Genomic DNA, 27945 nt, shown 5'->3' on the forward strand with positions numbered 1-27945 from the left:
ACCACCAAAAGCCTTTCGGATATACCATACTATCCAAAGCAACGAGTAAGCTTAACCTACCATGACTTGGAGCAAGGTCTCTATATTCCTAACCTTCTCTGGAGTACATGGCCCTGGGAGGTCTGGGGCGATGAATCCCCTTATTTCTGGGCCACGGTGACCGCCGACATCAAAAGCAACGGCCATAGGGTCTTAGACCCCGGTATGTGATTTACGGACATTGTGTCACATTTGATTAATGTACAGGAACACCATCGCTGGGATTATCCCAAAGTCTCCCTTAGGATGGACAAATTGGTATAAGCTGTACGTTGATATCAAGTGGCACTGGAAGGAATTCAGAAGATTGCGGAGTTGTACAAGAGTGTGGAATTATCAAAAGAAGATGCTGACAGAGCTGAAGAAGCATATCAGAGATGTAGCCATCTGATACATGAATGCCGCATGGTCGTGTTCGCCTTTCGCGCTGTGCAGGGCTGTTTCCGTTCCTTTTGGCCAGTATGAACTTCATATCGTTATTTCATTATGCACATATCTATCTGAATGCTACTTTCACATGCTAGAGTTACAGGGTCTATGCGTCGGTACCAATGTATCACGCAGCGATCGTCTGGTTAGTAGTCTGGATGAGCACCCGACGGTAAGTTGTCAAGGGATGAACACCGTTATCCTTGACCTCCAAAACCAAATGCAACAGCCAACAGCCAGAGGGGTTATCTCCCTTTCCATTGCAGCTGTCCTCGGAAGCAGGGATCGCCACCTGTACCTGCTGGCCATTCTTCGCGGTAGTCAGGTTCAATGCAGGGACCTGTCCTGCCACGTTCCAGTCATCGGAACCGGGCTCTTGGTATTGGAACCAGTTGTACGACAACCTATCGCCATCTGGATCATAGGTGCCAGCGGTATCGAGGTTAATCGTCGAGCCTGCCTGGGCCGTCATCTTGAATGGAGCCAGTTGCTTGCTTCCGTTGACAGAGACAACGGGGTGATGGTTCGCCTGGCTAACGTTCGCCGGGAGGGTCCACTGCATGCGAGCGGCGAAATCGTTCTGGTAAGCGTCCCGCCATCTCCAAATAGTAGCATAGTTGGAGCTGAAAGTCTTGTTGTTGAGACCCACCACACGATCCGCTGCATCGCTGTAGTGGTTGTAGTTCACAGCCGTCGAGGGGTCCACCTTGGTATATCTTCCACCCCAAGATCCATAGCCGGGGTTCTCCGAGTCGCCCAGACCATTCTGGATCAGGTACAGGAATGTAGGAGTATCGCCCTCCATGATAAACTTGAAATCGGGGTACGCCACACTACCATAGGGTCCAATCTGGATGTTGTCGCGCAGCCACTCATGTGTCACGGTGGTGCTGTTAGGACCACCCTCATCCTTACCGTAGTACGTCTCGCCGGAGATGGCGATCCAGGATGCGAGACCGTATTGGTTCCATCCGTGCGTGGACGAAATGTAGAAGATGTCTGGGTAGGTCCGACGGATCCAGGAACCCGTGTCATCTTGGTCGGAAATGGCATACACGCGCAGCTTGGAACGAAGAGCAGCCGCCTCTTCGGATGAGGAGTTCTGGTGGATTTTATACAACACCTGGGCCAGAACGTTCGTACCACCCCAAGCGAGAACCCAAAGGGGCTTCTGGGAGGGAGACTGAAGACGTTCGAGAAGCAGCTTTCCGCCGTCGCTGAGCGTGACGTTGCTTCCCACGGCTTTCATGCCATAGGTCTAGAGCGAGTTAGGGTCGTGTGATCGTGGGTTGTGAGGAAGATTTGACCTACCGCGGGGCCACTGCGCAGGATACTGCGGAAGTAATCTCCAGAGGCATACTGAGCATTCGGGGGAGCATGCTTGTTGAGGTTATCGGTGACATTGCCATAGGCGTTGATCACCTGCAGCATATCCTCCGGGTGGACTGCATCTCTGAGCCAAGTGGACGTCGATGCGACGAGACCCTCAGTTTTGAATTGGTTAGAGTAGAGGAGGTACCGCGTCAGGGACTCCTGGTCGTCCGGCTCATTCGAGATATCCGATAAGATAAACACCCGCGGTCTATCCTGGTAGGTCAAGAGGGACGATGTATTTACAGTCTTGCAGACGGCCTGTACTGCCAGAGTCCCCAGGACCGTCAGTCTCAGTAAGGACGCTACCATTTTGTTAACGGGTAAAATGGGCGCGAATTAAAATAAGAGAAAACTGCGCCTGGAGACGAAGGGTCACGCAGAAAATCCTCATTTTATATCCGCCGTCCAGCATCCGACTCTGGATCCGTGATGACCCCGGGATCGCAGGAGCATTTCTTAGCCGACCGATCACGGCATGCCCGAACAGTTCTCGGTTCCCTGCCGTCATACAGCATCCCCTCCATATTTGCAAGCAATACCGAGAAATTCTGGAAGAACCCCCACATTCCTCACAAACCATGTGGGATCGAGTGGAGAAAGTACTCCACGGGGAACGGCGGGCTCGGATCTGACTGGTCCATGGCTTGGGAAAAGTTTGGATGGGACTTCATGCATCCCGTTGATATGGCCAGAATAGGAAACCCTAACCACAGTTTAGCAAATTCTGCGCTGTTTCTTGACTCGCGGCACACCGTCCAGCCTAAATTATGATGATGTCAGTCAACATGTTGCTATCATGCCGGACGAACGTTTTTCTCGGCCATGATTCATGACAACCCTTTAGTGTGGACCGCCATGTTTCTAGTCTGCGTTGCAAAGCCCAATCAAGTGTGTGATGTTCACAACACTGCCCCCATCGTCTCGTCCCGTAAACAATTTTACCGATCCTCTCGGAGCCGATTAGGTAATCATGCTCTGAACTTCAACTTTTGGCAAGCAAGCCGCAAGGTCCTTCGCCCATTCATTTGGAGACCATGGCAAATTCACCCCAGCGGTCCTAGAAGGCAACTAGGCTTAGCATACAACGGTGGACATAATGGGACTAGGGAGGGAAGAAATCTTTCGCCATCTTGAAGTTCCTGGTTGTGGCTCTCTGTTGGAGCGGTCTTTGTTGGCCGACCAGCCCGTAGACTGGAAGATATATATTTCAATTTCTCACCAAGTGGGCTGCCGAAACACCGGGGAAATGGCTTTAATTATGGAATTCATAGTCGAAGGAATGGAACGGCGGCCTTAAACAATGTATGAGTTTCCCTAACTTCACTAAGATATCACGATGGAGTTCATTAGTCGAAAACATTTATGGTACGGCAACCTCCCTGGGCCGTCTGGGGTCGACCAAGGAAATGTCTGAAGAGCTGTGTTCTGTGGGGGTATATCACCACTCTATAAAACATAGAAGGTAAGAAATAGGACCAAACGCAACAGCAACGAAAACGCTGGATTATTGGCTTGCTCTGCATATCGGTATAAACCCATGCCGGGGCCGTCTCCCACTAATAATGTACCATATGGACGGAAAATTGCCTAGTGGGTTAGAGTTTGTGGATTTTGGAGGCTCAGAGAACATTCTACACTCTCTATCAAGTACTGGAGTTTGCCATTAAAATATCACTTCCAAAAAGCACATAATCGTGTTGAATATCTGCATCTGCACTAATTACAAAACAACCCAACAGTAAATAGAATTTGACAAGAAGATAAAGAAACCAGCCTTTTCCTCCATTAAATCATGCAGGACAAGCATCAGATGTAATGCTCAATCACTTGTTGCATTCGCAAACTCCCTTGTCAGAGCACTGGCCACCGTTCTTTCCAATCCAGTCGCAGTGGGCTTCGCAGCAGAGTCCCTGAGCGGGAGGGACGAGGCTGCAGCAGGCGCTGCGCTGCTCCAGGGTACCCCTTGCATCCAGTTGTGCCGCAGGCTCCTGCTCAGCCTCTGCGTCAATTCCGAAGTCCTTCAAGACTTCCCTGACAGCGAGATCGCCATCGATCACCTCGTCACTGCGCTTGCTGTTCGGGTAGCAAGCGCAGATGGTATAGCCAGGGCAGCCATCACGGGGGAGACAGCGACCACCTTTAGGGTTGCCCTGTCGCTCACAGACTTTGTTGCAACCAGCGTCACCCGCGAAGCAAGCGATCGAGTTGTGGCAGATGGCCTCGGCCAAAGAAGAGCAGACAACCAAGGTCGCGAGAGCACTACCGAAGAAACGCATTTTGGCGGGTGTCTATATTTCAAGATTCATTAACTGCCTGCTGAATGACCGAGTTTGGTTGGAATGCTTGGTCCCTTACACTTTGGAATTTGGGTGGAAAAGGCACGTTAAGTGGATGGGTTTGAATCTGTTGATGTTCTGATAGACAGTTGACTTGTGGTCTTTGGGCTGTTGATAATCCTCAATCCAGCAGACTCCCAGCCCATATTTATATTCATCTTTCCCCTGAAGTTGTGTATCCCCGACCTCGTTTATCTCGTGTTTCGACTCGTGTTCAGCCTCCGAAGGGATAACCCTAAGTCCCCTACCACAGTGCCACCACGCCAGGGATTGCATTGAACAGTAGAGATCTTCATGGAATACGAGGAATTTGTGTCATGAAAAAGGGTCTTTCAGGCAGAGCCATGCCTATCCTTTGCCAGTGATCCAATGTTGTTTTTCTTGACCGATTCATGTGTATTCCTTACGTATCTCAATGCTCGTATTCCTGGCTCGACCGTCTCGGCACGCGGATCCTCGACAGCCACTCCCGGCCCCCGGACGATAAGGCTGGCAAGGATCGACGCCAGGCTGAAGCTTTATTTCAAGAATAGAAACTTCGCATAATTGAGGTTCTGTCATGATGCTCTTCAGTTCAGCCATAGGCATGCTCATACGAGATACACGAACACGAACCCCGCGAAGCGCAGATCGTTATTCGCAGCTGCCCATCTGCCATCATCAGGAAAGACTGATCCAATCAAAAAGGGTTACCTTTCTTCAGCCTCTCAACGACAAGAAAGATCTACAAGACTATTTAAGGAACAGAAGTCTTGGCTGAGTACCGCCTGCCTGAGTAGGTAAGGGGCAGGAGGCAATTCCCAAATGCCCAACGGCCACACAAAAGCCTCAACAGCCTCGGGATTGCCCAAATGAGTTGCATTTTACGATTGGTCCCTCTGGTGAACATCTTATAGACCCACTGAACGAGGGACACCCTTTGCTCCAGTCGTCGAGAAACGCCCGGAGCCAGGAAAATGTTACACTTCCGGCCAGCCCCTTGCATTCGCTGAACAACTGGTCGAGGAAGATGATACGTAACAAAGTCATACCGCAAATCGACGACAACACAGAAACGGTTGGTGGCAGTCAGCTACTGTGCTGGCGGTGACTAAGTAGGCAGGCCAAGTTGGGTAGATTCGTACACTCATGAGCTTGCCGTTCCTTTGTATGCCTTCGCCTCGTATGGACATGCCTTTTCTTCCTCCTTTTTACCTCACCAACTCGTCAGCGCCAAGTCCCCAACAGCGCCGATTAGTGCTGCTAGTCTCCACTAGCATGAACCTTTCGTCTCGCCTACAGTTGTAGAGTTTCAATCAGGCGTTTTCACACTTGACAATAATTGAGTCTGGTCGCGGGGTAAAGTAGATGGAGCGAGGTATGATAACGATGAAAATTGTACGTATAGTGTCGTATATCTATAAACGCTAATCGTCGTATGTGAACAATCACAATCTCTGAAAGAGGCTATAAACGCGACATTGCAAGGGAAGTTGCCTAGGGTGGCGTCTGGTGCCTGACGAGCAAGCTTTGCCTCGTGTACGAGGTCGTTCATTGCCAAGGGAAACAAAAAAAAAAAAGAAAACTAGAACCTAGGCCAAAACGGAAAATATGACGACGAAAGACAGAGCCAAAGAGACTCGCTCTATAAGCATGGGCTAATGCTGCGTTTAGAGTCAATATTAGACGAAGACCTCTTCTCGAAACTAGGCCTCACTGTAGGGGGCATGAACACTACCAGATAAACATGTCCATCAAAAGGCAGCTTGAATGTGCGCAAAGAAGTCCGCGTTCTGTCCACTTGCCATAGTGTTCCCATTCTATAAGCGGATTACGTTTGACTAGTCCCATCCGCATAGAGAGTAGAATCCATGGCTGCGGAGACTTTGCGGAAAGTGTCCGACCCCAATTCGAGGGAAAATGTCAAGAGATCCAGCTGATATGGCTATGATAACCGGTCTTCTATCCCTAAATTCGCTCCGATGGTCGCAATCTTCAATCGTGAGCCGGTTCCCCCCACAGTCGAATTACTTCATGCCACCCGTTTGGCTAAAGAATGGGCTTGACACATAGAAAGGTCTTTCTGAAGAGCGGTCTTCACGTTCAGATTCAGGAGGATCTTGGCGGCCACCGAGGAGTGATCGCATTCGTTCCTGAAATATGGAATTCTGCATCAACTTTCCCACCGGCTTCGAATCTGCCTTGTCGGAAAATCGGGTGTCCGGCTCGCCCTCGAAAGTTGACTCTGGGCCGTTGATCCATTTTCGGCCACTTGCAATACATCTATCTCGCATAGAGTCGGCACTCTGGTTGATCATGCCATGCCAGAACGCACCCTCACCAGCCAGACGGCAAGTTGTGTCCATGAATTCCGGCTGCAATAGAAGCCCGGGGGGCGTACGGGATACGGCTTGTTTCGAGGGAATATCCGGAAGGCGCTCAGTGATTTGATTGCACTGATCCATTCGCACTACCCCGGTCTTCTCGAGAAAACATACATTATCTACCCATCGCATGAACACCTCGCTAGATTGGATGTCCCCGAATACCTCCTACGGAACACCGTCCTTTTACAAAAGCCAGAGGACCTCGCCCTTTACCTTGGCCCGGATATTCCACCGAAATACGGAGGAGAGGGCAGATCGCTATCGGAATTGAATTGTATTGAGCCACTCCGACTTAACACTCAGGAGTCCACGTCCACGTCATCACCCGAAAAACCAAAACTGCATTTAATCTACTCGGAAGACATTGGTCCGCCTACAATTATCTTGGATCCAGAAGATCTGAAGAATGCCGAAGACTTAATACCGGACAAGATGGGTGCTCGCCTCGCCTGGGCTGACACTGACATGCTTGTGAAGTTCGGCCATGGGGTTCGGTTAGCTGAGGCTGAGGCTCTACATTTGGTATCTAAACGCACAACCATCGCGGTGCTCAAACTGCTGAGTGCATATATCCTTGACGGGACTGGGTACATCATCATGTCCTATGAACATGGAACGCCTTTTGAGCAGTACTGGGACAATGCTTCGGAGACAGAACACCTGAGAATCCTCGCCCAATTAACGGACTATGTGCAGCAAATGCGAGCGATTGAAGGCAACTTCATTTGTGGGCTGGATCGCTCGCCTTGCCGAGATGGAGTCTTCGAAGGCGGCTATGGTGACTATTCCAAGTATAGCTACGGGCCGTACGAATCAGAGCAGAGCTTCAACGAAGGCATGGTCCAAGCTTTGCGAGACCGGCTTCCACCAGAGTTACTTGAAAATGAAAACGACCCGGAATCCATTTTTTGGACCAGTGAATATATCTTGTACCAGACTGTACGAGGGTTGAGAGGACACAAAAAGTGTTCACACACGGTGACCTTCATGAAAGTAACATGCTGGTCCGATCGGATGGTACTGTGGTGCTATTGGACTGGGTAATATCTGGATTTTGGCCTGAATACTGGGAATTCTATCGTGCCATGTTTAATCCGCCCTGGAGGTCCTGGGATCGTATGGTTGAAAGGTTTATCCCCCCATACTATGTCGAATATGACGTGATGAAAAAAGTCTTCGGAACTATTTGGTATTGAAGGGACTTGGTGGAGGCATACCTGCTTTCAACGTGTTTTGGTAAACGCATTGTCCACGACATGACACCTTTGAGTTGTTATACTGAAATAGAGTCGTGTATGACTCGTGTACAATCTGAAACTCACCAGGATAGTTGTCCTAACCTGATTGTCTGGTCCTAATTTCGGTGGAATGTCTTCTACATCCTTCTAGCACCTCGTTCCGCCATCCGCCATCACATATTGTACAGATCACATGAGATGCTTCGATGTGGATGCCAGTTGATGGTTTCTTAAATTCATCAACGCACGTATTCTGACACGTTGGCGTGGTGAGTTAGCCGCCGAGCAAGCATGCAGCCTATTAGGCGCTGAGCAATCGTTCGAGTCTCACTAATCAGAGCGCAATACATGTCATGTCCGTTGTAGTCTAACACGCCACGTCCAATAGTTATAATTAAATTCTTCCTTCGACCTCGCACTTCGTAAGGTTGTAGCTAAGGAACCGCACAGCTGTTTCTTGAGAACATTCGGAGAAACTATCCGCGCTTTATCTTAGCGCTCTATATCGACGAGGATAGAGGCAAGCTACTTCTAACGCCCAGTGAACGAGAACAACCAACTCCAAGTGGGACTACACTTTGCAAGCTCGCAAACCAAATTCTAACACCCCGGTGAATACCACGAAATGCTCGGGGCCACATCCCAGCGGCCCAGTGACCGCGAGTTCACCGTCGGCTGGGTTTGCGCTCTTTTCAAGGAATACATTGCGGCTCTGGAGATACTGGATGAGACTTACGATGATACCACCAAAAGCTCGCTGACCAGCGATAGCCGCAGCTATTATACTCGCGGTCGCATCGGAGGACACAAAATTGTGATTGGCTGCCTGCCAATTGGTCGTTACGGCTTAGTGTCCACGGCCACAGTGGCGGAGGACATGAAGATGAGATTTCCGTCTATAAACCTAGGCTTTCTGGTCGGAATTGGTGGCGGCGTCCCGAGCGAAAAAAATGATGTTCGTCTGGGGGATGTGGTGATTGGAACGAAGGTAGTCCAATATGGACTTGGTAAGAAAACATCGAGTGGATTCCAAGTCACTGGTCACACATTCACGCCGGCATCTATCCTTATTCATGCAGTAACTGGACTGAAAACACGCCTTTTCGATGGCTTGGACCTTTCAGTATCATTGGAGCAAATGGTCACAAAATCTCCACCGATAAAAGCAACATTCGGACGCCCTGAATCGCATACAGACCGCTTGTACAACCCTCGATATGTCCACCTTGATAACTGTGATTGCACGAGGGAGGGTACACAGGACCAATTGAATTTAGTCCAAAGGCCATCCCGTGGCAGGAATGAGGTCAGGGTTCACGACGGAATAATCGCATCTGCCGACCAGGTCATAAAAGATGCCACGGCCCGAGATCTAATCGGTCATGAGTTGGATGCTCTTTGTTTCGAGATGGAAGCGGCTGGTCTCAGCGACAGCTTAAACTGGATTGCAATTCGCGGAATCTGCGACTATGCCGACTCTCACAAGAATGATCGATGGCATGGCTATGCCGCTGCCGCTGCCGCCGTCTGTGCCAAAGAGCTGCTACTCACCATTCCTCCGGTTGATTCCACAGGTACAGAGCCAGTGAGTGAGCAGCAGCGATGGGATGTTGACCGTGCAGACTTCACGCGACTCCTTGAAAAAGTGCCCTCTGGAATGACGACGACCTTGCACAGTGCCTTTATTGGGGTCTGCCTTCTACTGGCTATTTTTGGGCAATTGATATGGTCCTTTTACCTTTGGCTATTATCAGTGGCAGCGAACATCGAATCCCCTGACTTCAAGGGTCCGATGAAACCAGCACAGCCTGTGCAGGGTCCTACACAGCAGTTCGGGAGCGCACCCATACATATCAACATCTACGTTGACCAGCAAGCAATGTCTCACGCACGAAGACAGAATGGAGCGGATTGGATAGAATCTCCGGATCAATGCCCGACGGACTTTTCTACCATTCAGTGGGACGGTGCTGGGAGAGAAAAGGTGTTGGGCAGTACTGCAGAGCTTCTTCAAGAAGTGCGGGCCCTGATGGGCAAAGAGATCGGTAGGAATATCTCCATAAGCATCCCACACCATACCGGCGGCCCACTTTCGCCTGCCGACTCCAGCTGTGATCCGCTTGAGAGGATACCTTGGCAGCAACAGGATGCACCCGTTGAGAGGACAGACTCCGTATCCAGTGCATCCAAACCCCCAGTACCTCCACGCTCCAAGAAACCACGCGGCTACGTCTCGAGGCGCAACACACAGATTCCCGTTCCCAATTCCATGGCGAAAAGAAACAAACACTCAACCGAACAGAAAAATAATAAATGCCCGGAGGCCGGCGAGGAAGTTCCAGAAATTGTGGCTCTAATTAATGAATTCCGAGGACGGGCATCCGTTTGACGTCTCAATCCACCATTGCCCTTGGGACTGTGGGAGCATCAGTTTTAGTTTTACGAATTACGCACGGCGTCTTTCGATATTCCTTTTCATATCTTCTGCATGTTGATTTGATTTCTTTCTCCTGGAGTGGCAGCTAACACACATAAACAAGGATCTCAATCACAATAGTGTTTAATCTAGCAATCATAATGACAGTGAAACATTCCACCAGCAATGAGGGATAAAAACGCAGGTTTGAACTGCTCACTACAATATCAAATCATGCAAAACGACGGAGTCATATCATAAGCATCCGTCGATATATCCAGGTTGTTCCTCCGGTATCAACCGGAGGGTAGGCGAGCGCTAGTGAACAGCCACCAGCAGGTCCAGCTGCCTTCGGTGATTCTGGCCGCCAAGGGACTACATTGTATAGAAGAATGATATTTGTTTCCGATCGTCAAGCACACCGTCGGGCAGACATCGCAGATCAGCGGTGAGGATCATGCCGTGGCCGAGAAGAGATCTCGACGTGGCATCGTACCCACCTTCATGCATCACGGAAAAGGTTTCCGTCGGTGACCTTGCTCTCGATACCAAGAGAACGCTGCCGGTTTTCGGTAGAGTATTTGTCATTGCAGACCTTGCAAGAGATGGGCACTCTCCACGCTGAGGCCTTGTACCCCTCCATTTGACTCTCCGTACAGATATAAAAAACATCTCACAACCCTACAACTCCTCATCCACACTTGCATTCAAAGGCAACACTTTCAATCAAAGCAAGTTTTGCCCCCAAACCATGAATATTTCAAAACATCCTCGATTCCCAAGTGATAAACCTTCCAATAACCTGCGAAACAGATGACCGCACATGGCAGCTTGAAAGGACGAGGGGGGAAACTCGACGGCCTGTTTCATAGTGAAGAGGAGGACATCGGCGCCCAGATCAAGGTTCTTGGCTCATTGTCCCAATCGATTGACGATTTTTTCGCCACGGATTTAGAGCTCCACTACGAGAACGTGGACGATCTTAATGGCTCTTACACGATTGATAGCGCGAGCTCATACGCTGGCCCGAACGACGTGCACATCGCAGCTAAGAATAATGGAGGGAAGACTGTTTCCATCCTTGGCCCTATCGGCGCGCATACTCCTTCGAAGAAGGCAGTCACTGGCACTCTCCGTTTGGATACTGTTGTAGAATATTGAGTCACGATAAAAGCTTTATGAAGACGGGAGGGGCAGTAGGTCAGAATGAAATTGGCTGGGAGGGAGGGCACCGTTTCATACGAATCAGACTCCGGCCGAGGGTTTATCGATCCCGACAATAGCATGACTTCATCCTGCCACAGAGAGAGAGAGAGAGAGAAATAAACAGAGATGAATATAAAGCACCCAACAATCTCCATGCAAGTTTTGGCGTAAAGTAATATTCCAAGGTCAGCTCAGAGGCGGACAACCTGGATACCGTCCACGGTGAAGAGAGACACGGAAAGCCAGCGACCTCTCGGGTTGGATTGGACAATTTGTGCTTACATTACCTATTTGCCCACTCGCTTGGGATGGATGTGGGTCTGGCCTGGTCTGAAAGGGTTGCTCACGTCTCACATAAAGAATTTTCGTTGGCTATCCTTACGTTGGATCAAGCGAACAAACTATCCTGATGTACAGCAAACCCGTGAAGAGGTAGGTATCATGGATAGAATGGCCGACTGACTTAGATAACGTCATTGTGGACTGTGAAGAATCAGATTTCCTGTGCTATGAACCTCTGTGACGCATCGTTTGCAAAGAAAATGCCTCGTATTATTCATACTCCATTAAGTAATGGACAGGCGCCAAAGCAGCACTACTCTCCAACCGTGGGCCATTCCAGGGGAGAATCGTCGATTTGTGCGGGTACCCCGGACCGTTAAGTGTCTATTCTTCACAAATTTGGGTCCTAGCTAATTTCTCCTGCCGTGGTGGTATTGGTTGGCCAAAACTACCCTGCCGTTAAAAAGCCATATCAGGGAAGGGTCGGCCGCCAAGAAGGGTCTTGTCAGAATTGTATAAGCAGTGCTAAGCGATGCTGGTCCCACTACGGCCCATGCATGCCAAGACGCCCGCCAGCATTCTGAAGGCTGACCAAAAGATTATCCAATAGTTGATAATGATAACTTGAAAAGTTTTCGATATTGCCAATGCTATGTACATGCTTTGAAGGCTCATTCTAGCGTCGGATGGCAATTTCGGCACACTATATAAACAGATGGCTTCTCCTCACCATCCAGGTTCTTTTCCCAGGCAGCACCAGATCCATTGAGCAACAATAGCTTTCTATCTCTCAAGACAAACCCAGAAAAATGCAGCTCAGCAAGATCTTCCAGACCATTGCGCTCCTCGGAGCCTCTGTCCCCGCCCTGGCGTGGAACAGAATTGACAAGGACAACGCGGTATGCCTCATGTGCTTCTCATGAAGAACCTTCCTAGTCACGCACATACTAACGGTCCATGTCAGGCCCTGCTCGTCATTGATCACCAGGTCGGCCTCGCCCAGCTGGTGCGCGACTACGGCACTAATGACTTCCGCAACAACATGCTGGCCCACGCCGCCGTCGGAAACGTCTTTGACCTGCCCACCGTCCTGACCACCTCCTCTGACACTGGTCCCAACGGTCTCCTGCTCAAGGAGATCCAGGATATGCACCCCAACGCCACCCTGGTTCAGCGCCAGGGTGAGGTCAACGCCTGGGACAACGAGGAGTTCCGTGCTGCCGTCCGGGCCACTGGCAAGAAGCAGCTGATCATCGGTGGTATCGTCACTGAAGTTTGTACGTCTGCCTTCTTCACGTATATCGATTGGAGTGGTGGCATTTGCTAAATGTTGAATTGGACAGGCACTGCATTCCTTGCTCTTTCCCTCATCGACGAGGGTTACGAGGTCTTCGCCAACACCGAGGCCAGTGGTACTTTCGATCCCCGCCTGGCTGAGGATGCCAACCGCCGTATGGAGAAGGCCGGTGTCACTCTGATGGGTCTCTTCGGCATCGTTACCGATCTGATGAGGGATTGGAGAAATACCCCCGGCTTGACCGAGGTGCTTCCTATGCTTGACAAGTACGATATCACCATACTTCTCTTTCCTGTCCAAATTACTGATCTGACGCTTCTCCAGGTACCAATTCGCTTACGGCCTGGTTGCCCGCCACCATGCTGGTGCCATTGAGAATGGAACCCTGGCTCCCGTCGAGTCGACCTTGATCTAAGGTAGATCCGACGTCAACCAAGGCAAGAATCCAAGTGAGTATATCACAATAGACTAGTCAGTCTAGGTGGAAAGGATAGGGACATCCAATGTTCATGGGAGGTTGATGGGATAGAGAGATATAGGCTATAAATAGAAGGAAACCGGCTCAGGGAATCTAATTTAACAGAACTATTTCCCAGCACTTCCAGATCCAGTCTCTTTACCTACTCACTATTCCACAACATCCCTTTTGCCTCAGGCTATCTAACCAATTTATCCCTCCGCCATATAAAGAGAACCAGGTAGGCAACATGGCCCTTCTCCATGCCTCGGTCTTCTAGAATTCGGCCATATGCCTCAAACAGCCATCCACCTGGCCCCGCCCAAGAAATCAAAAAATGGCCTCCTAATGATCTTACTCTCGATTTGATGAATACGAAAAAAGATAAAAGTGCGGATGATGGATCTCATTTTTATAAATAAAAAATAAACTATAGAACGCTTAGCCCCAATAACGCCTTCATGCTTCCAAATAACAATCCTTCCCAATCGTACAATGTAACACAATGCCATTCTGTGCCTTCCCTTTTGCGCCTAAAATTAAGCCAGGTATGGTGATTTGCCAAGTCGAAAACAAGCGCCATCGATGTGCACTTAGGCGTTTGTGGCGAAGTATAAGCGATACTGCGTTTGCCAGTTTCAGTTGTCCTTTTGCCAGCCCTCCCACCTAGCAAAGTCGGCCGTATCCAGATCAAACAGATCCAGCATGCGACCAACACTCTGATCCACAAGTTCATCCACAGACGCCGCCTTGATATAGTAAGCCGGTACAGGCGGGAAGATGATAGCGCCAGCCTGAGATACAGAAAGCATATTGCGAAGATGGATGTCACTCAGGGGGGTTTCTCTGGCAACAAGGACCAGCTTTCGGCGCTCCTTCAGCATGACATCTGCAGTCCGGGAGATCAGATCCTCGCAGAAGCCGGAGTTGATGGCGGCCAGGGTCTTCATGGAGCAGGGGACAACGATCATGCCGTCGGTCTTGAAGGAGCCGCTGGATACGGGCGCAGCCATGTCGTTAATACTGTGGACATAGTCTGCCAGGGCGCGCACATTCCGCGGGTGATAGTCTGTTTCGTATTTTATGGTTGCTTCGGCCCATTTGCTGATGACGAGGTGTGTTTCGACATTGAGTCGGCGGAGGGCGATGAGGACCTTGATCCCGAGAATTGATCCTGTGGCTCCAGTCATGGCTACCACGATTCGCTTACGTCGACCGCCAGTTGGTACTGGAGGCATTGGGGTGACTGGGTGCTCGGCCGGTGCGGATTGTCTGGTTGATTGGGTTTCGGATGCGTTTTCAGGGCTATGACGGCCGGAGTTTGGCGTATTCGTGCCAGAAGGAAGGAAAGAGGGGAGCATTGTGAAATTTTAATCAAAAGTACCAAGATAATATGTAGGTCAGGATTTGGATTGGGTCCGCAGAAAGCTTGATATTGGGTGTAGTAGTAGTTGCCGTAGTCTTCACTGTCGTATGGATGAGATGATGATCCGAATGCACTGCGATGTCTGTGTATTTATAGCAAACACCGGATGTCCCTTGCCGGAAAGACAACGGACAGATCAGAAAACATGGAAATGGTTCGGGATCCTCTTCTACCAGATCCTCTGATATCGGCCTTTTGAGAGACCCTGCATCAAAGATGAATGAATCTCCGAGCCACCGAGTTCCGAAACAGTGGATTAAGTTTCTGTTCCTTACATGATTATATCACTGGTGGGTCCAGACGCATGTCCTGGAGCGCTTTCCGAGCCTCCGAGCTGAATGAACTCTACCCACGTCCGAGGCCCCGAGCATCCTTTCGGCAGGACCAAACAAGCATTTGAGAAGATTCGACGCTAGAAGACGTACCATCCAGTACCTAATCGGGGAATGCACAGCTGCCGATTATCCGTAATGGGCAAGATGCCGGTGTATATAAGTCCAGGGGAGATCCTGGCAGTGGCCGACACACCAACACCCACACAATTCCATCGAATAACAGTCTAAACTTGTATTTTACCATCTGTACCAGCGAAGCAAATATGGCCGCGTCTACCGAAGTCGATCATTCCTTCCGCGCTTTCGTCGAAGCCCTCAGGGCCGACGATGACCTGGTCGAGATCAACACCGAAGTCGACTCGAACCTGGAAGCCGCCGCGATCACTCGTCTTGTCTGCGAAACCGACGACAAGGCCCCCCTCTTCAACAACCTCAAAGGCATGGGAAAGAATGGCCTGTTCCGTATCCTGGGCGCTCCCGGCTCTCTCAGAAAGTCCAAACGAGACCGCTACGGCCGTCTCGCCCGCCACCTGGCCCTGCCCCCTACCGCTAGCATGAAGGAGATCCTTGACAAGATGCTCTCCGCTTCCCGGCTACCTCCCATTGACCCTAAGATTGTCGAAACCGGTCCCGTAAAGGAGAATTGTCTTGAAGGCGATGAAATCGATCTCACAGCACTCCCAGTGCCGATGGTGCACAAGTCCGACGGTGGAAAATACTTACAAACATACGGTATGCATGTTGTGCAGTCTCCTGATGGGAAATGGACCAACTGGTCTATCGCCCGTGCGATGGTCAAGGACAAGAACCACCTGACCGGGTTGGTGATTGAACCCCAACATATCTGGCAAATCCACCAAATGTGGAAAGAGGAGGGCAAGGATGTCCCATGGGCTCTATGCTTCGGAGTTCCTCCTGCCGCTATCATGGCCTCATCGATGCCCATCCCGGACAGTGTTACTGAGGCTGGGTATGTTGGTGCCATGACTGGTCGCGCCTTGGAGCTCGTCAAGTGTGATACCAACCATCTGTACGTTCCCGCTAATGCGGAGATCGTGCTTGAGGGTACCCTCTCCATTACTGAAACTGCCGACGAGGGCCCCTTCGGTGAAATGCATGGCTACGTTTTCCCCGGCGATAGCCACAAGTGTCCCGTTTACAAGGTCAACAAAATCACCTACCGCACTGATGCCATCCTTCCCATGTCCGCCTGTGGTCGCCTGACCGACGAGACCCATACTATGATTGGCTCCTTGGCCGCAGCCGAAATCCGCAAAATCTGCCAGCTAGCTGGCCTCCCTATCACTGACACATTTTCGCCCTTCGAGGCACAGGTTACCTGGGTGGCTCTCAAAGTCGATACCGCCAAGCTTCGTGAAATGAAGCTAACACCAAAAGAGCTTCAAAAATGGGTCGGAGATGTGGTGTTTAACCATAAGGCCGGGTACACCATCCACCGCTTGGTCCTGGTTGGCGATGATATTGATCCGTATGAGTGGAAAGATGTCATGTGGGCTTTCGCGACGCGGTGTCGCCCCAATGCAGATGAGACATTCTTTGAGGACGTCCGGGGATTCCCGCTCATCCCTTACATGGGCCACGGCACAGGCTCACCCACCACGGGTGGCAAGGTTGTTTCCGACGCTCTGATGCCCAAGGAGTACACCACGGGCGCTGATTGGGAAGCCGCTGACTTTGAGCACTCCTATCCGGAGGAGATCAAAGCAAAGGTGAGGGCCAACTGGGAGGCTTTGGGATTCAGAAGACAGGAATAAATTATGTGTACAGTATATTAGGCATATAAATAGTGGGGTTGCTTGGTAATAGAATGAGTCAACGAGGATAGTTTGTTTTGAAAGAGAAACGCGATAGGAAACTGGGCCTTTCTATCCACATGCTTTAGAGAAATAAAGGTATCGCACGGCACACCTGCTGTGGAACCTCGGAGGGGACGTTGTGCTGACTGGCGCAAAGAGCTGAAGTGATAGGTTGTGCGGAGGTAGGCAGAGGATGACTTCTACCATCGTAACGGAGAGGCCCCAGTCCTAGATGACGCGAGTTGCATATTTTGCACGCCGTATAAGACTCGATGACTGCTGTTTGTAAGATGAAGGCACCACGTCTTGTATTTTTACGGGTGCCCGTGGTGTTTCTGCTAATTGGCAGAACACCAATCTGATGGGTTAATAATATCCGTAATCATGCATCGGTATTGAATCTAAATGTCGCTATAAGTGCAAGCTATTCTAAGAACGCATTGTCTTCGGAGATATTGAATAATGGAACTTTTGACGACGTCAGTACATGGCAACTGAGACAAGCGGGCGCACCTACCGTTCATTATCGAATCCAAATAGGTCAATGGGGAGAAATCCGTTGTATTGTCTAGCATACCGTCCGGAAAGCTGTCTTTTATCAATCACCAGATCTTACAGGCCAGGTCGAACCGACTTACTAGTTTCCATCCCCCATGGTCAACCCCCCACCAAGGCCGAATCCGGGCATAAACATGGGATCTTGAGCTACAAGTTCATTGACATGAGGATTCAAGGGGGGGCAGGTAGTTTGGCCTTCCCCTTGCGACCCATTACCCTCTTGACCAGCTGCATTAAGCGGCGCGTTATGCACAGCATTTCTCAGGGTCACAAGGGCACGGATATGTCGCGCAGACAACCACTGGCCATCATCTGATCCGCCGATGGTGTCCTTCCTTGAGGGATCCGCCGTTGAGAATACCGTGATCACTCTCTGCTGCAAGTCTCGACATTCATCGTCATTCCGAGTTTCCTGCCACATACAGAGGAGCAATGTAGAGCTCAAGACTGTGTGTACCATTGACCAGGTTCGCAAGGGCACGATGCTCAAAGTTTGGAAGTCCAAGAACGCATTCGATGCACTCACAAGGCTATCCTTGGCTCGGAGTCGTAGGCGGCTATACCGAGGGTCATCCGAATGGCTGGGCGAACTTCGGATGGTCGGCCGACAGAGCACTGATACACAAAATGACATATGCATCCGAAGGGCGAGGTGCTCCTGGTGCTCCTGTAAGCAATGGCAATGTTCTCGGGAGAGCAGATGGGGCTGAGCACGGCTGTAGACATTATCTAACGCGCTCAGTAACTTGGTGGCGCGCGTCAAATCCCAATGCTCAGGCTCCTGAGCCTTGGCGATATCGAGACCCAGCTGACAAAGGAAGTGCATCACATCCGTGAATGACAATGCCAATGCAGGTGTGGGATTAAGGCTCTGCTGCCAGCCCGAGATGGAGACTACTGGTGGACGGTCATAGCAGAGGCTCAATAAGCAGTCCTGCCAAACAGTCATGGACCTTGACGGGTCAGCACATTCAATTTTACTGTGACTGGCTCACATCCTACCATAGCTTCTTAGCCTTTGAACGGACACTTTCTGGCAAATGTGAAGTGCCGCGTTCAGTGTGTAAGCCGACAGCTTGGGCTAAGCGGACGGTGGTCCCCAGCAACGCCCAGGCTGCGTCAGACTGCCCATTATTTTGCAACATGTTCCCTAAAATGAGCATAGCTTGAACAATGTCCAGGGAGGGCCTGAAAAGAAAATTTGCCAATCTCAGGGCCTGGAATGATCGACGTACTGTTCACCATTAGCGATTAGCTCCAGCGAAAAATCGTTGCCGTATCATACCGAGATCCTGGCATACTTCCGAGCGTTGTGGGTTTTCGAGATCTGAAAAGTGAGCACCGGAAGCCAAGGTCGCCAAAAGGAGGCTGATGAGACCAATGGACTTATCGGAAGACCAGCGCTCCGAGATTCTGTTTGGGTTACTCAGTTCCCCAGATGCAACCGATTCCAAAAAGGTGCATATGGCGGACTCAACCCCATCAATATCTACCAAGATTGGATTGAAAGGGTGTGCCGACAAGCGATGGTGGTGAAAGAACCTATTCCCCGTTAATGCCGTTCGTTCTTCAGTCACTGGCGGAGGCCGAGCCTACTTCAAGATCTCGGTTCTCTGAGGGAGTATGTCCAGAAGGGCACACCAACGATCTGTGGGATTCTTGATGTCCAGGAATGGATAATACTCGTATGTGTTCTGCAGGCCCAACACAGACCCTGCCTCTCGGGCAATGGAGCCGTCGGGGTCTTGGAGCCGGAGAATGGAGACCACAGAGTTCTGCCCCGAGAAGACATAATCAGACGAGCGATCACGGCTGGTTGAGTCCGAACTCGGAGCAGCTCCCGATGGTGAAGTCGCATCCAGCGGCTGCGCTCGTTCGGTTTCCGCTCCATTAAGTGCCGACGGTGATGGAGTCAGCGGGGAAGTAGTAATGCCGGCCAGTCGATGCGACGACAATGCATGAGTGGGATCCACCCTCCCCGACCGGGGGAACGAGTGTCGCGACGAGTCCTTCGACACATCATAGGCACAAATATGTGGATGGCCACGCTTTTGACATGTTCGGCAAGGATGACCGCTATCGCACTTGACTTTACGCTGGCGACAAGGATAACAGGCCTTAGCCTCGCGCTGCTTCCGCTTTAGTTGCAGCACCCGGTCGATCTCTTGGCGCTGCACATCGGGACTGCGGTGATTCATGTCACTTGTTCATTCATTGATTCATTCAGTTGGTCATGAATTGGTACACTCAGTACATGAAGAGTGAAAAGTGAAGGAAAGGTTCGCAGTGGTCATTCATATCGGAGCCATGCTCAACTCTAAAGACTGGAGGATCCACTCTCGATCCGGAAACTCGGCATTTCCATCGGGATCCCGTGACATCACATGGCGATAAGATAGGAGGTAGGTGTTTGCTATGTTTACACTTTCCAACGTCCATCAGCAAGAAGGACATGATGAACATAGACAGTCGACGACTAACAGTACACCAGAGACTAAAGAAAAAGAGTGTCACGCCTGAGCCCCCATTCTCCAATAAGCTGGTATCCATTGTCGTCTGGCCCATCTTGTCGCGATGTCATTGGCGCCGTATGTTAGCATTAAACACAATGACGTCAGTCTCCGCCAGGGCGCTGACACGCACTTATAACCAAGGCGCTCGCCGCGTCTCAAGGAACACCCAAACCCACCATCTTCGTCAAGCTCAATATCGCTTTTGCTGGGTTACACAATCGATTGCCCACGATGGCTTGGTCGATAGCACTTCCCCGAGAGGTCTTTACCTCGCCAATCCTTTCTGTCACAGCTCCTACCACGGTCGGGATGTTAGTCGGTTATCTGGTCAACCGTGAGTTACACCTGAAAAGACTAATAATAAGGGGATCGACCACGTTAAAACTCTTTACAGGCACAGGGAAAACCAAGCGAACTTACAAATCACTTCAAAAGCCGACCTTCTACCCTCCCGCATGGCTATTTGCACCAATGTGGACCGTCCTCTACGGGGCAATGGGATACGCCGCTCACCACGCGACAGTGACCGGATATAGCGCCCTGACCTCCTCCACCGCTGCACAGAGCTTGGGTACGAATTGGCAAACGCTTTACACATCACAGCTAGTGCTCAACTACCTCTGGATGCCCCTCTTCTTTGGGATCCGTCGCCCTGCCTGGGCATTGGCGGATATGTTGCTGTTGGGAGGGAACGTGGCAGCTCTGATGCAGACCTGGTGGAAGACGGATCGCACGGCCTTTTGGCTCATGGTCCCCTACGCGGGATGGCTAGCATTTGCGACGTATCTCAATGCCGGTGTGGGAGTATTGAATAAGTGGACCATCGGAGAAAAGCCGAAGGATCAGTAAATACACGTCGTGGTTCTGTATTTTTACCAATCTGATATTTGCATCTTTCATGACTGCTTTTCTCGCTGTATCTTCTACCTCCAGGCTACATTTATTTCTACGTATCAGCTATGCAATGCCAGGCAAGGCCAAAACAAGAATGGATGATGTGCTATGCTAAACCTCAAGTAACCTAGACTCCCAGTGAATCATTCTATTGCCCTCTACATTTTCAGAAAAAATTGACAGGTGCTGCACTTTTTCCTCAAATTCTGCTATTGTCTCAGCGGCACGCCGCCCATCGAACTCGCGCTGATAGCTATCCAAAGCCCTTTCAGCCGTAGTCCGGAGGATCTTATCCGTGGTGCCCACTCTCGCGGTCAAGAGGCAAATCAGCATATAAAAGGACCCCAAGGGACGAAAGGCCACCTGACTGTCCGACAAAAGGACGATCTCCTGCGCGAAGTAAGTCGATTCGACAGGGAGTACAGGGTCGTCTGGGTCCAGCGCCCGGGCCAGGCAGTTCAGGATAATGGCCACGGTAAGACCAAGTCCATACATGCGTTGATACTGCGCATGAAGGAGTGTGCACATACGATACATAGACCCGGTGGCAAGCGGCGTCTCGACCGAAGTTGTTCTGGCTTGTAATGCCGTCAGAACTCCCTGGTAGCTCTCATAGAGGTCCCGAGCTTCCTGCCGTAGTGACTCAAAACCAGCATCACCCGGCATGGTCGCTGCAATGCGCTCTCGAATCCCGGGGACTCGTGCAAGACAGCGCATCATCTGCCCGTCCGGCGTGCCCGCATCGAGATCGCTTTCCACCAGGCTTTCGTACTCCTCGCCGCTAAGGTCGATGCTGTTGACGAATAGACCTTCAAAGAGCTGTTGTTCGATTCAGTAATCATCCCTTGCTTTTGGATCATGGCAGCCATACCACAGGCCCGCGCAACGTCAGGAGTAGCTTTGCCTCGAAGTCATCTCGGGGCCGGAAATTCTTCCGCGCCTTCAGAATCTGTGCAGCCCCCTCCGCATGGCCCGATTGAATTTTGCCATGGCCGGGTAGAAATCCCTGTCCATTGTCAGTAACAAGCCCATCCCATAGTACGGGGAATTGTGAACCTGGCAGAGCAAGAGTATTGTGACCGCGCATAACGTGTCGGTGCTAGCCGCCTTGACCGGGTCATCCAGATAGGTATGAAGGGTATTTAACGCACGACCGTACTTACTGAGGGCCTGGACAGAGAGCTTCCGCGTGACGCAGAAATCCGAATGCATAGATATCACTGCATCCGCGGCGGTGTCCAGGGCCTCGTTTGTGCCCAGTCGAGGCGGCACATCCCGCAAAAAGCCCCCATACATCCAGGCAAGATTCCATCGGATGTCCGTCGACGGGTGTATAGCTCGCACAAAGGCTTGACTCAATACTGTCAGGGCATTGCTTGGGTGTGGGGAGACCCGGCACACTTCTGTACGTTCCTCGTCGCTGCTAGAACTTGTCTGGTCCTTTGAACACTGTTCTTTAAGCTTTCCCTTCTTTACCATTATCGGGATGGTGTACTCCTGTTGGAACTTGAATCTCCGCTGTCCGGATCCAATACATGGTATGTTTAATCGGAGACATCGTGAACAGGTTGGTTGCTTCTCGTCGCACTAGAGCCGAGACATAAGCCACTGATGGTATACCAGGAGATATCTTCACTACCTACCTTTTTCTTCTGGCGACGACAGCCTTCACACGCCCGTCCTGATGGTACTCCGGGCATGGTGTTCGCTGTCAGCGGCGCATCGTTGGGGGGACATGGTTCGGTATCGGGCTGATAAGATATAGCAGGTGCCAAGCCTTAAGCCGTCGCTTGGCAAGGCTGACATTGAGGCTGTGAGTGTGAGCACTTTTCAGCTCTATAGTCGGTAAGATTTAAGGATCAGCCATGGGTTGAACGTTGGCCAATAGTACCGCCCATGGGGCAAAATAACAAGAACAAGCCAAGTCGAGGGATTTTTCCATTTTCTAAATTTTGCGTATAATTGGTCACCGTCTAAATGATACTTGAGATTCTTCATACATGAGCCCGGGTATTTTATTCCACAAATAATCCACAAGATGCCATACGTTCAGGGATAAAAAAAAAAAATTTGAAAATGAAAATGGGAGGAAGAGAAGAAAAAAAATGGATTGGGTAAAACGAAACAGACGCTGGAAAAGCAAAGAATAAATAAAACAAATATATGAATCCAAAGAAAAGATGATCACCAAATCACGGCAGGTTCCGTCAAGTGTAGAGCGTGATGACTCAGGCAGTGACAGCGACAGTGGTGTTCCGCGTATGCTGCAAGTATGCGTAATACATAAACGACACACCCGTGAGCATCAGTTCGTCCATAGCAACTCCACTGGTCGCCGGCGGAATCAGAATGTCTAATTGGCCCAGCTTGCGCATGGAGAAAGAGGAATGCGGCTTGAACCGGGCTACAGTAACGTTGTTTTGGTCCACACATTCAAAGTTGAGGAACTTCCATGCACTGGTGTCCTTCCATGTAAAATACGTGTTGGGGAACGCCAGCGACTCATATGAGGTTGCGTTCTTCATAGTGCCGCGCACGCGAAGATGAATGTCTCGGCCGTGAAGCTTGATATCAATCTCTGGCTTTAGAGTCCGGAGGTGCACCGTGGCGATGGTATGGTTCGTTGTGGCATTCTTGAATTCCATCTGTGGGCTTCGGCTGTGCAGGTCGGCCGTATAGAGCAACGAGCCTTGCCCAAGATCATTGATAGCAAGATGTCTAGATGTCCAACTGGAGAACTCGACTTTCAGGGAGCGCACTGCATTTTGGGTGTGATGCGGCTGTGGAGGGTACTGAGGGTTGCCCATCATTGGTTGCTGATAGGGCTGGGGAGGGTATCCATATGGCGGATTTCCTGGCATCGGCTGAAACTGTCCAGGGTATGGAGGAGGTACTGGTGCAGAGTGACTGGGATGGTACTGCTGTTGCTGCGACATTTTATACTTGTGAGATGAGTAAATCGGGTGCGAGAACCCTCTGGTTTTCTCATCGGTGGGATAAGATGACATGGTGTTCTGTTGTAGAATGTAGAGTATTGAAAGGATCTGGACAATGAAAAAAGGTTGATTGTGATAGTTTGGTAGCGTAGAAGAGTGATTGTAGATTGAAGATGCACTTGAGACCGTCGTGTTTCTCCATGTTTATATCTACTTTGAGGCCGAATCTCACCCTACAGCGACGCTAACCTTTTTTGGCGCCACTCAGCGCTCCAACACGAGGACAGACGCTGATTGGTCACTGGTCCCCGTGGCTTAGACCCATATCTTCCGTCTGATTGGCCCTATGGACGCTAAGCATGCATTCTGATCTTTTTTTATCCCCATTCGGACAGGGTTCCCCTCAGCCACCTGTCACGTTGAGCCCTATGACGCGGTGGAGGGCGATGCACTATCACACCATAGAGGATAACAAAGACCTCTCACTTAGTTTGTCTGTCGCTAGCTCAATCAAGCACGGAATCCCAATAAGACCCTGGCCAGTTGGAACAGACCTAACAGGGCTAGAAGTCTACAGCGTAGGAAAGCACAATCATGCTCATGTCTACCATAGTCTCTAGCTCCATAGGACGGGGATATGAATGCAATGACTTACAATAAAATAATAGCGGAACACGAGGCGCTCTGCTATGAAACACGCTGTTATCCTTACCAGACCGCTGAAGCAAGACCAACATTCCAAGGCACAGTGTTCCCAGAGCTTCTCGAGAGTACGCCCCACAGGGCGGCAAGGATCCGCCCTCAACCCCTTAGTGGGCTGGATCCAGAAGTCAAGACTGACAGTCGCAAATCCACAGTTCGAGACCGTCTCACTAGGATTCTTTTTTTTTTTTTTTTTTGACTCTCCGTTATCACCTTTCCTGCATACTCCGGAGTACAACAATCTGGTGGTGTAGGAATGAGATTGTTTGAAAATAACCACATGTTTGTCGTGTTTGTCCTTTGTGAGGCATCCTAGTCCGAAGCTGGCTTAGACTCGACAAAGTCCTGTCTGTTGTTTAGTAACCACGGGTTCAACTGGGGTTCAACCCAGCCCCATCCAGACATATCTAATGGCATTGTCTGTACTCCGCAGCCCACGAGAGATCGGCGGGGAGAGGATAGGACGTCTTCTTCCCTGGCATTCATTTCCTTATCATTCACGCTATCACTTTGGGCACTTTTGGACTTCCCATTAGCATTTTGCTCATCAAATTCACGAACATGTTCGTTCCACCACTTGCAGGGGGGATATATATATCTCTCTTCTACGGTGCAACTCAATTTATTTAGCACAATATGGAGGATATAGTCCTGTTCGGGACTTTTGAATCAATATTCGAGAATAAACCCCCTTTGGAGTATAACAAGGCATGAAAAGACTGTAGATGGCAGTTCTCTTGAAACTGGATCGCTCTGGTTCCGCAACGACTGCATTGCGACATTTTGTCAAGACGTAAACAACAATGGTAGGAACCAGTCGACGTGCGGAATCATGCTGTCTATGCATTTACGTCCATACGGCACTTTTGTCTCATGGGCGAAACTCACATTCTTCGATCGAGATCGACTCGAGACACTTACAGCTTACATCGGTATGCGCATACCAGATGCACCAAAGGTCTCCGAGCGACTCGTCTAGCTGTTGGAGACGCTAATTTCAAAGACACATGAATTGCTACGTCGAAATTCAAAGCATTGATGGTGAATACGCCCAAGCAACGCAACTGTCGTCATGAATGGCAATAAAGTACAGTGGGTAAAAAGTTACACGTGGTTGAGAACGCAAAACAGTTGGATAGAGACTGAAAGGAATGAGCCCAGGTCAAGGCAGTGAAGTCATTGTAGACAATAGTCGCTCACAAGAAGATCATGCCAAAACCTGCCACCATCGCCGTCACCAGGTAGGCCCCGATTTGCCAAGCACCAGCCTGAACCGATCGAGGTGCTACCATGAGCCCAGCCGCAGAGTCCGATGTGGTGGAGCTGCTACTGTCACTACCACTGCCAGTGCCACTACCGGTTGGCTTCGACGGGACTGTACCGGTACCAGCAGAACCGGCCAGTCCCAGCAGCGACAAGCAGGCGCCTGTGGGCTTGATCGCCTTTTTGGTGGAGGCGGCTCCCTTGAAGTCGCACGCCGAAGCCCGGTTTTCCTTGCTCTGTTGCTGGTAATATTGGTTGAGGACAAAGGAGAGTTGCTGCCGGGCACTGCACATGCCGTAGGCACCGAACTTTCCTTTAATTGCATCACGGGCGAGCCCATCACAGACACCTTCATTGCCGCAGATCATTCCGAAAAGTTTCCCATACTCCTGTTCGGACACTGAGTCCTTGACAACGCATGTGAGACCTTCTTCCATACACCCGCAGAGATCGGCATTGGGGGTTGGTGGAAGATCTTTGGCGTTGGCCTGCCAGTCGTCCCCAACCTTGGGGCAGGTTCGCGCACTGGCAGTCGGGCGGTAGTCGGCACTTTTCACACCCGTTGCGGTCGCCTTCTGAATTTGAGACGACAAACTGTTGAAGTCCGACATGGTGCTGATTTTCGACCTATCCAGGGTGACCAGGCCATAGTCGTTATCCTCCTGGAAGTACATATACACGATGCCGCCGCTCCAGACATCATTCATTTGGTCGCTATAGAGCACTGGAACATCATCAAATGGCCGAGGTCGAGGATTGTTGCATCCGTATTCCGAGAAGAAGGCGGGAACGGGGTAATTGGAAAATTCCTTGGTACGTTCCTCGTAGCCAGACTCCGTGAAGGAAGACTTCCCACACCATTCATAGATATTGTAGCCGAACATATCAATCTGGCTGCCCTTGTCTCCACAGACCAGGTAATCTGCGACCTCGGCACGAACTGACTGATCGTCATCGGTAGAGTATCCGATTGCTAATGAGTCGCGGTACTTCTTCTGCTTGATGTAGGCCTTCATATCTCGGACTGCTGCCCTGACGAAGGCAATAGCTGCCGTGTTATCCTTGGCATTGGCAACCTCATTTCCGGTGAAGAATCCAATAACATTGTCATACTTTGCGAACGCATCAATCACATTTGTATACCGTTTGTACAGATCAAGATCCCATTTGGGGTTTCCCCGCTCGATGGATTCGGTCGGAGAGGAGAGGTCAGAAATGAGGTAGATGCCGGCATCAGCGAGCATTTTCATGCACTCATCGTGGTTTTTTGATGGGTCGACGGCATATGTCCGAATCACATTGGTGCGCAGCTTAGTGAAATATGGGATGTCCCGCTTGCAAGCCGATGGATCCGCAAGGGGGTCGGTATATTTCGTGTCGCCTGTGCCCGTGTGTTCCTCTAATGATAGCAATTATGGTTAATGAGATAGTATTAGGCACACAGAGACAGGGGGGGGGTCACGTACGCTGGTAAGCAATGCCGCGAATGAAGCTGAGAATCAATCAATCAGTAGGAGCCGAAACATCCAAGGTGGAACTGTGTACTTACAATTGGGTGCCATTGTTGCTGTAGAAAAATTTGGATCCCTAACAAGCGCGACTGTCAGTACTACTGTACTACAGTCGCAATCGTCCTTCTCGCGCCCACCTTCGCGACAATAGTTGGCATACCAGCCAGGGCTGTTCCCAACACAGTGCCCAGTACGACGAGGGAGAGCTTCATGATGAAACAGTGTCGTCGTAGAGTAGTAAGAACGATAAACCAGAGCAGTTCACGGTAATTGTTGTACGGAAAGTCCAGGGGTGGTTACCCTACGGTGGCTGGGGGTAATAAGAAAGACGAAGTGAGGTGAGGACCGTGAGGTGAATGGTGATAAGAAGAAGACAAAAGAACCGGATCACGCAAGTAACAAGATGCTGGTAGTAAACCCACATCCAATTATGAATAAGCCACCAGGAAGGAAGGAACTACTGGGCGAACTAAACAATTGTCGTGGTCGGCAAGACCAAGTGAGAGAGAAGGGAAACAAAATCAAAGAGGGCTACAACAGGTCACATTAT

General features: G+C 50.4%; 13 protein-coding genes across 13 annotated transcripts; 6 read left to right on the forward strand and 7 right to left on the reverse strand.

Annotated features, from left to right (window-relative positions):
- Positions 1–558: 558 nt before the first annotated feature.
- Positions 559–2693, reverse strand: BDV37DRAFT_295997 (uncharacterized protein). The gene is made up of 2 exons (XM_032090012.1): positions 1780–2693; positions 559–1726 (listed from the first exon to the last, which is right to left on the reverse strand). Exons 1-2 carry the CDS (start codon positions 2149–2151, stop codon positions 596–598), a joined length of 1503 nt encoding a protein of 500 aa, XP_031945845.1. The 5' UTR covers positions 2152–2693; the 3' UTR covers positions 559–595.
- A 3491-nt stretch (positions 2694–6184) lies between these two features.
- On the reverse strand, positions 6185–6673 carry BDV37DRAFT_279013 (uncharacterized protein; the record flags this gene model as incomplete). The annotated part of the gene is made up of 1 exon (XM_032086227.1): positions 6185–6673. The coding sequence occupies one exon, from the start codon at positions 6671–6673 to the stop codon at positions 6185–6187; it is 489 nt and encodes a 162-aa protein (XP_031945846.1).
- A 303-nt stretch (positions 6674–6976) lies between these two features.
- On the forward strand, positions 6977–7588 carry BDV37DRAFT_279014 (uncharacterized protein; the record flags this gene model as incomplete). Its single annotated transcript, XM_032086228.1, has 1 exon — positions 6977–7588. The coding sequence occupies one exon, from the start codon at positions 6977–6979 to the stop codon at positions 7586–7588; it is 612 nt and encodes a 203-aa protein (XP_031945847.1).
- Positions 7589–8407: 819 nt separating this feature from the next.
- On the forward strand, positions 8408–10171 carry BDV37DRAFT_279015 (nucleoside phosphorylase domain-containing protein; the record flags this gene model as incomplete). The annotated part of the gene is made up of 1 exon (XM_032086229.1): positions 8408–10171. One exon carries the CDS (start codon positions 8408–8410, stop codon positions 10169–10171), a length of 1764 nt encoding a protein of 587 aa, XP_031945848.1.
- An 840-nt stretch (positions 10172–11011) lies between these two features.
- Positions 11012–11359, forward strand: BDV37DRAFT_279016 (uncharacterized protein; the record flags this gene model as incomplete). Its single annotated transcript, XM_032086230.1, has 1 exon — positions 11012–11359. One exon carries the CDS (start codon positions 11012–11014, stop codon positions 11357–11359), a length of 348 nt encoding a protein of 115 aa, XP_031945849.1.
- A 1136-nt stretch (positions 11360–12495) lies between these two features.
- Positions 12496–13398, forward strand: BDV37DRAFT_279017 (putative isochorismatase family hydrolase; the record flags this gene model as incomplete). Its single annotated transcript, XM_032086231.1, has 4 exons — positions 12496–12585; positions 12651–12963; positions 13030–13249; positions 13308–13398. The coding sequence occupies 4 exons, from the start codon at positions 12496–12498 to the stop codon at positions 13396–13398; spliced, it is 714 nt and encodes a 237-aa protein (XP_031945850.1).
- Positions 13399–13831: 433 nt separating this feature from the next.
- BDV37DRAFT_173905 (UbiX family flavin prenyltransferase) lies at positions 13832–14944 on the reverse strand. Its single transcript, XM_032079384.1, has one exon. The coding sequence runs from the start codon at positions 14799–14801 to the stop codon at positions 14079–14081; it is 723 nt and encodes a 240-aa protein (XP_031945851.1). The 5' UTR covers positions 14802–14944; the 3' UTR covers positions 13832–14078.
- A 421-nt stretch (positions 14945–15365) lies between these two features.
- On the forward strand, positions 15366–17316 carry BDV37DRAFT_173907 (UbiD family decarboxylase). The gene has a single exon (XM_032079385.1). It carries the CDS (start codon positions 15465–15467, stop codon positions 16974–16976), a length of 1512 nt encoding a protein of 503 aa, XP_031945852.1. The 5' UTR covers positions 15366–15464; the 3' UTR covers positions 16977–17316.
- A 126-nt stretch (positions 17317–17442) lies between these two features.
- On the reverse strand, positions 17443–19774 carry BDV37DRAFT_268527 (Zn(II)2Cys6 transcription factor; the record flags this gene model as incomplete). Its single annotated transcript, XM_032084202.1, has 6 exons — positions 17443–17486; positions 17536–17606; positions 17657–18529; positions 18579–18810; positions 18862–19118; positions 19218–19774. The coding sequence occupies 6 exons, from the start codon at positions 19772–19774 to the stop codon at positions 17443–17445; spliced, it is 2034 nt and encodes a 677-aa protein (XP_031945853.1).
- A 273-nt stretch (positions 19775–20047) lies between these two features.
- BDV37DRAFT_173910 (TspO/MBR family protein) lies at positions 20048–21016 on the forward strand. The gene is made up of 2 exons (XM_032079386.1): positions 20048–20423; positions 20484–21016. The coding sequence occupies exons 1-2, from the start codon at positions 20321–20323 to the stop codon at positions 20936–20938; spliced, it is 558 nt and encodes a 185-aa protein (XP_031945854.1). The 5' UTR covers positions 20048–20320; the 3' UTR covers positions 20939–21016.
- Positions 21017–22943, reverse strand: BDV37DRAFT_173935 (Zn(II)2Cys6 transcription factor domain-containing protein). The gene is made up of 4 exons (XM_032079388.1): positions 22627–22943; positions 22040–22570; positions 21855–21989; positions 21017–21802 (listed from the first exon to the last, which is right to left on the reverse strand). Exons 1-4 carry the CDS (start codon positions 22681–22683, stop codon positions 21095–21097), a joined length of 1431 nt encoding a protein of 476 aa, XP_031945855.1. The 5' UTR covers positions 22684–22943; the 3' UTR covers positions 21017–21094.
- Position 22944: 1 nt separating this feature from the next.
- Positions 22945–24076, reverse strand: BDV37DRAFT_173916 (uncharacterized protein). Its single transcript, XM_032079387.1, has one exon. The coding sequence runs from the start codon at positions 23989–23991 to the stop codon at positions 23212–23214; it is 780 nt and encodes a 259-aa protein (XP_031945856.1). The 5' UTR covers positions 23992–24076; the 3' UTR covers positions 22945–23211.
- Positions 24077–25812: 1736 nt separating this feature from the next.
- BDV37DRAFT_296000 (glycoside hydrolase family 72 protein) lies at positions 25813–27607 on the reverse strand (the record flags this gene model as incomplete). The annotated part of the gene is made up of 4 exons (XM_032090013.1): positions 25813–27283; positions 27351–27376; positions 27434–27471; positions 27533–27607. The coding sequence occupies 4 exons, from the start codon at positions 27605–27607 to the stop codon at positions 25818–25820; spliced, it is 1605 nt and encodes a 534-aa protein (XP_031945857.1). The 3' UTR covers positions 25813–25817.
- Between the last annotated feature and the right edge of the window lie 338 nt (positions 27608–27945).

Source organism: Aspergillus pseudonomiae (genome assembly GCF_009193645.1).
Source record: "Aspergillus pseudonomiae strain CBS 119388 unplaced genomic scaffold BDV37scaffold_6, whole genome shotgun sequence".
NCBI lineage: Eukaryota > Fungi > Ascomycota > Eurotiomycetes > Eurotiales > Aspergillaceae > Aspergillus > Aspergillus pseudonomiae.

Bases quoted from the DNA above. Each gene is read 5' to 3' on its own strand.
- BDV37DRAFT_173905 (XM_032079384.1), bottom strand. From the start codon at position 14,801: ATGCTCCCCTCTTTCCTTCCTTCTGGCACGAATACGCCAAACTCCGGC.
- BDV37DRAFT_295997 (XM_032090012.1), bottom strand. From the start codon at position 2,151: ATGGTAGCGTCCTTACTGAGACTGACGGTCCTGGGGACTCTGGCAGTA. The intron at 1,727-1,779 runs GTAGGTCAAATC...AACTCGCTCTAG, and splicing joins TCCTGCGCAGTGGCCCCGCG to ACCTATGGCATGAAAGCCGT.
- BDV37DRAFT_173916 (XM_032079387.1), bottom strand. From the start codon at position 23,991: ATGTCATCTTATCCCACCGATGAGAAAACCAGAGGGTTCTCGCACCCG.
- BDV37DRAFT_173910 (XM_032079386.1), top strand. From the start codon at position 20,321: ATGGCTTGGTCGATAGCACTTCCCCGAGAGGTCTTTACCTCGCCAATC. The intron at 20,424-20,483 runs GTGAGTTACACC...AACTCTTTACAG, and splicing joins AGTCGGTTATCTGGTCAACC to GCACAGGGAAAACCAAGCGA.
- BDV37DRAFT_173935 (XM_032079388.1), bottom strand. From the start codon at position 22,683: ATGCCCGGAGTACCATCAGGACGGGCGTGTGAAGGCTGTCGTCGCCAG. The intron at 22,571-22,626 runs GTAGGTAGTGAA...TCTCGGCTCTAG, and splicing joins GTCGTCGCCAGAAGAAAAAG to TGCGACGAGAAGCAACCAAC. The intron at 21,803-21,854 runs GTATGGCTGCCA...ATCGAACAACAG, and splicing joins TGACGTTGCGCGGGCCTGTG to CTCTTTGAAGGTCTATTCGT.
- BDV37DRAFT_173907 (XM_032079385.1), top strand. From the start codon at position 15,465: ATGGCCGCGTCTACCGAAGTCGATCATTCCTTCCGCGCTTTCGTCGAA.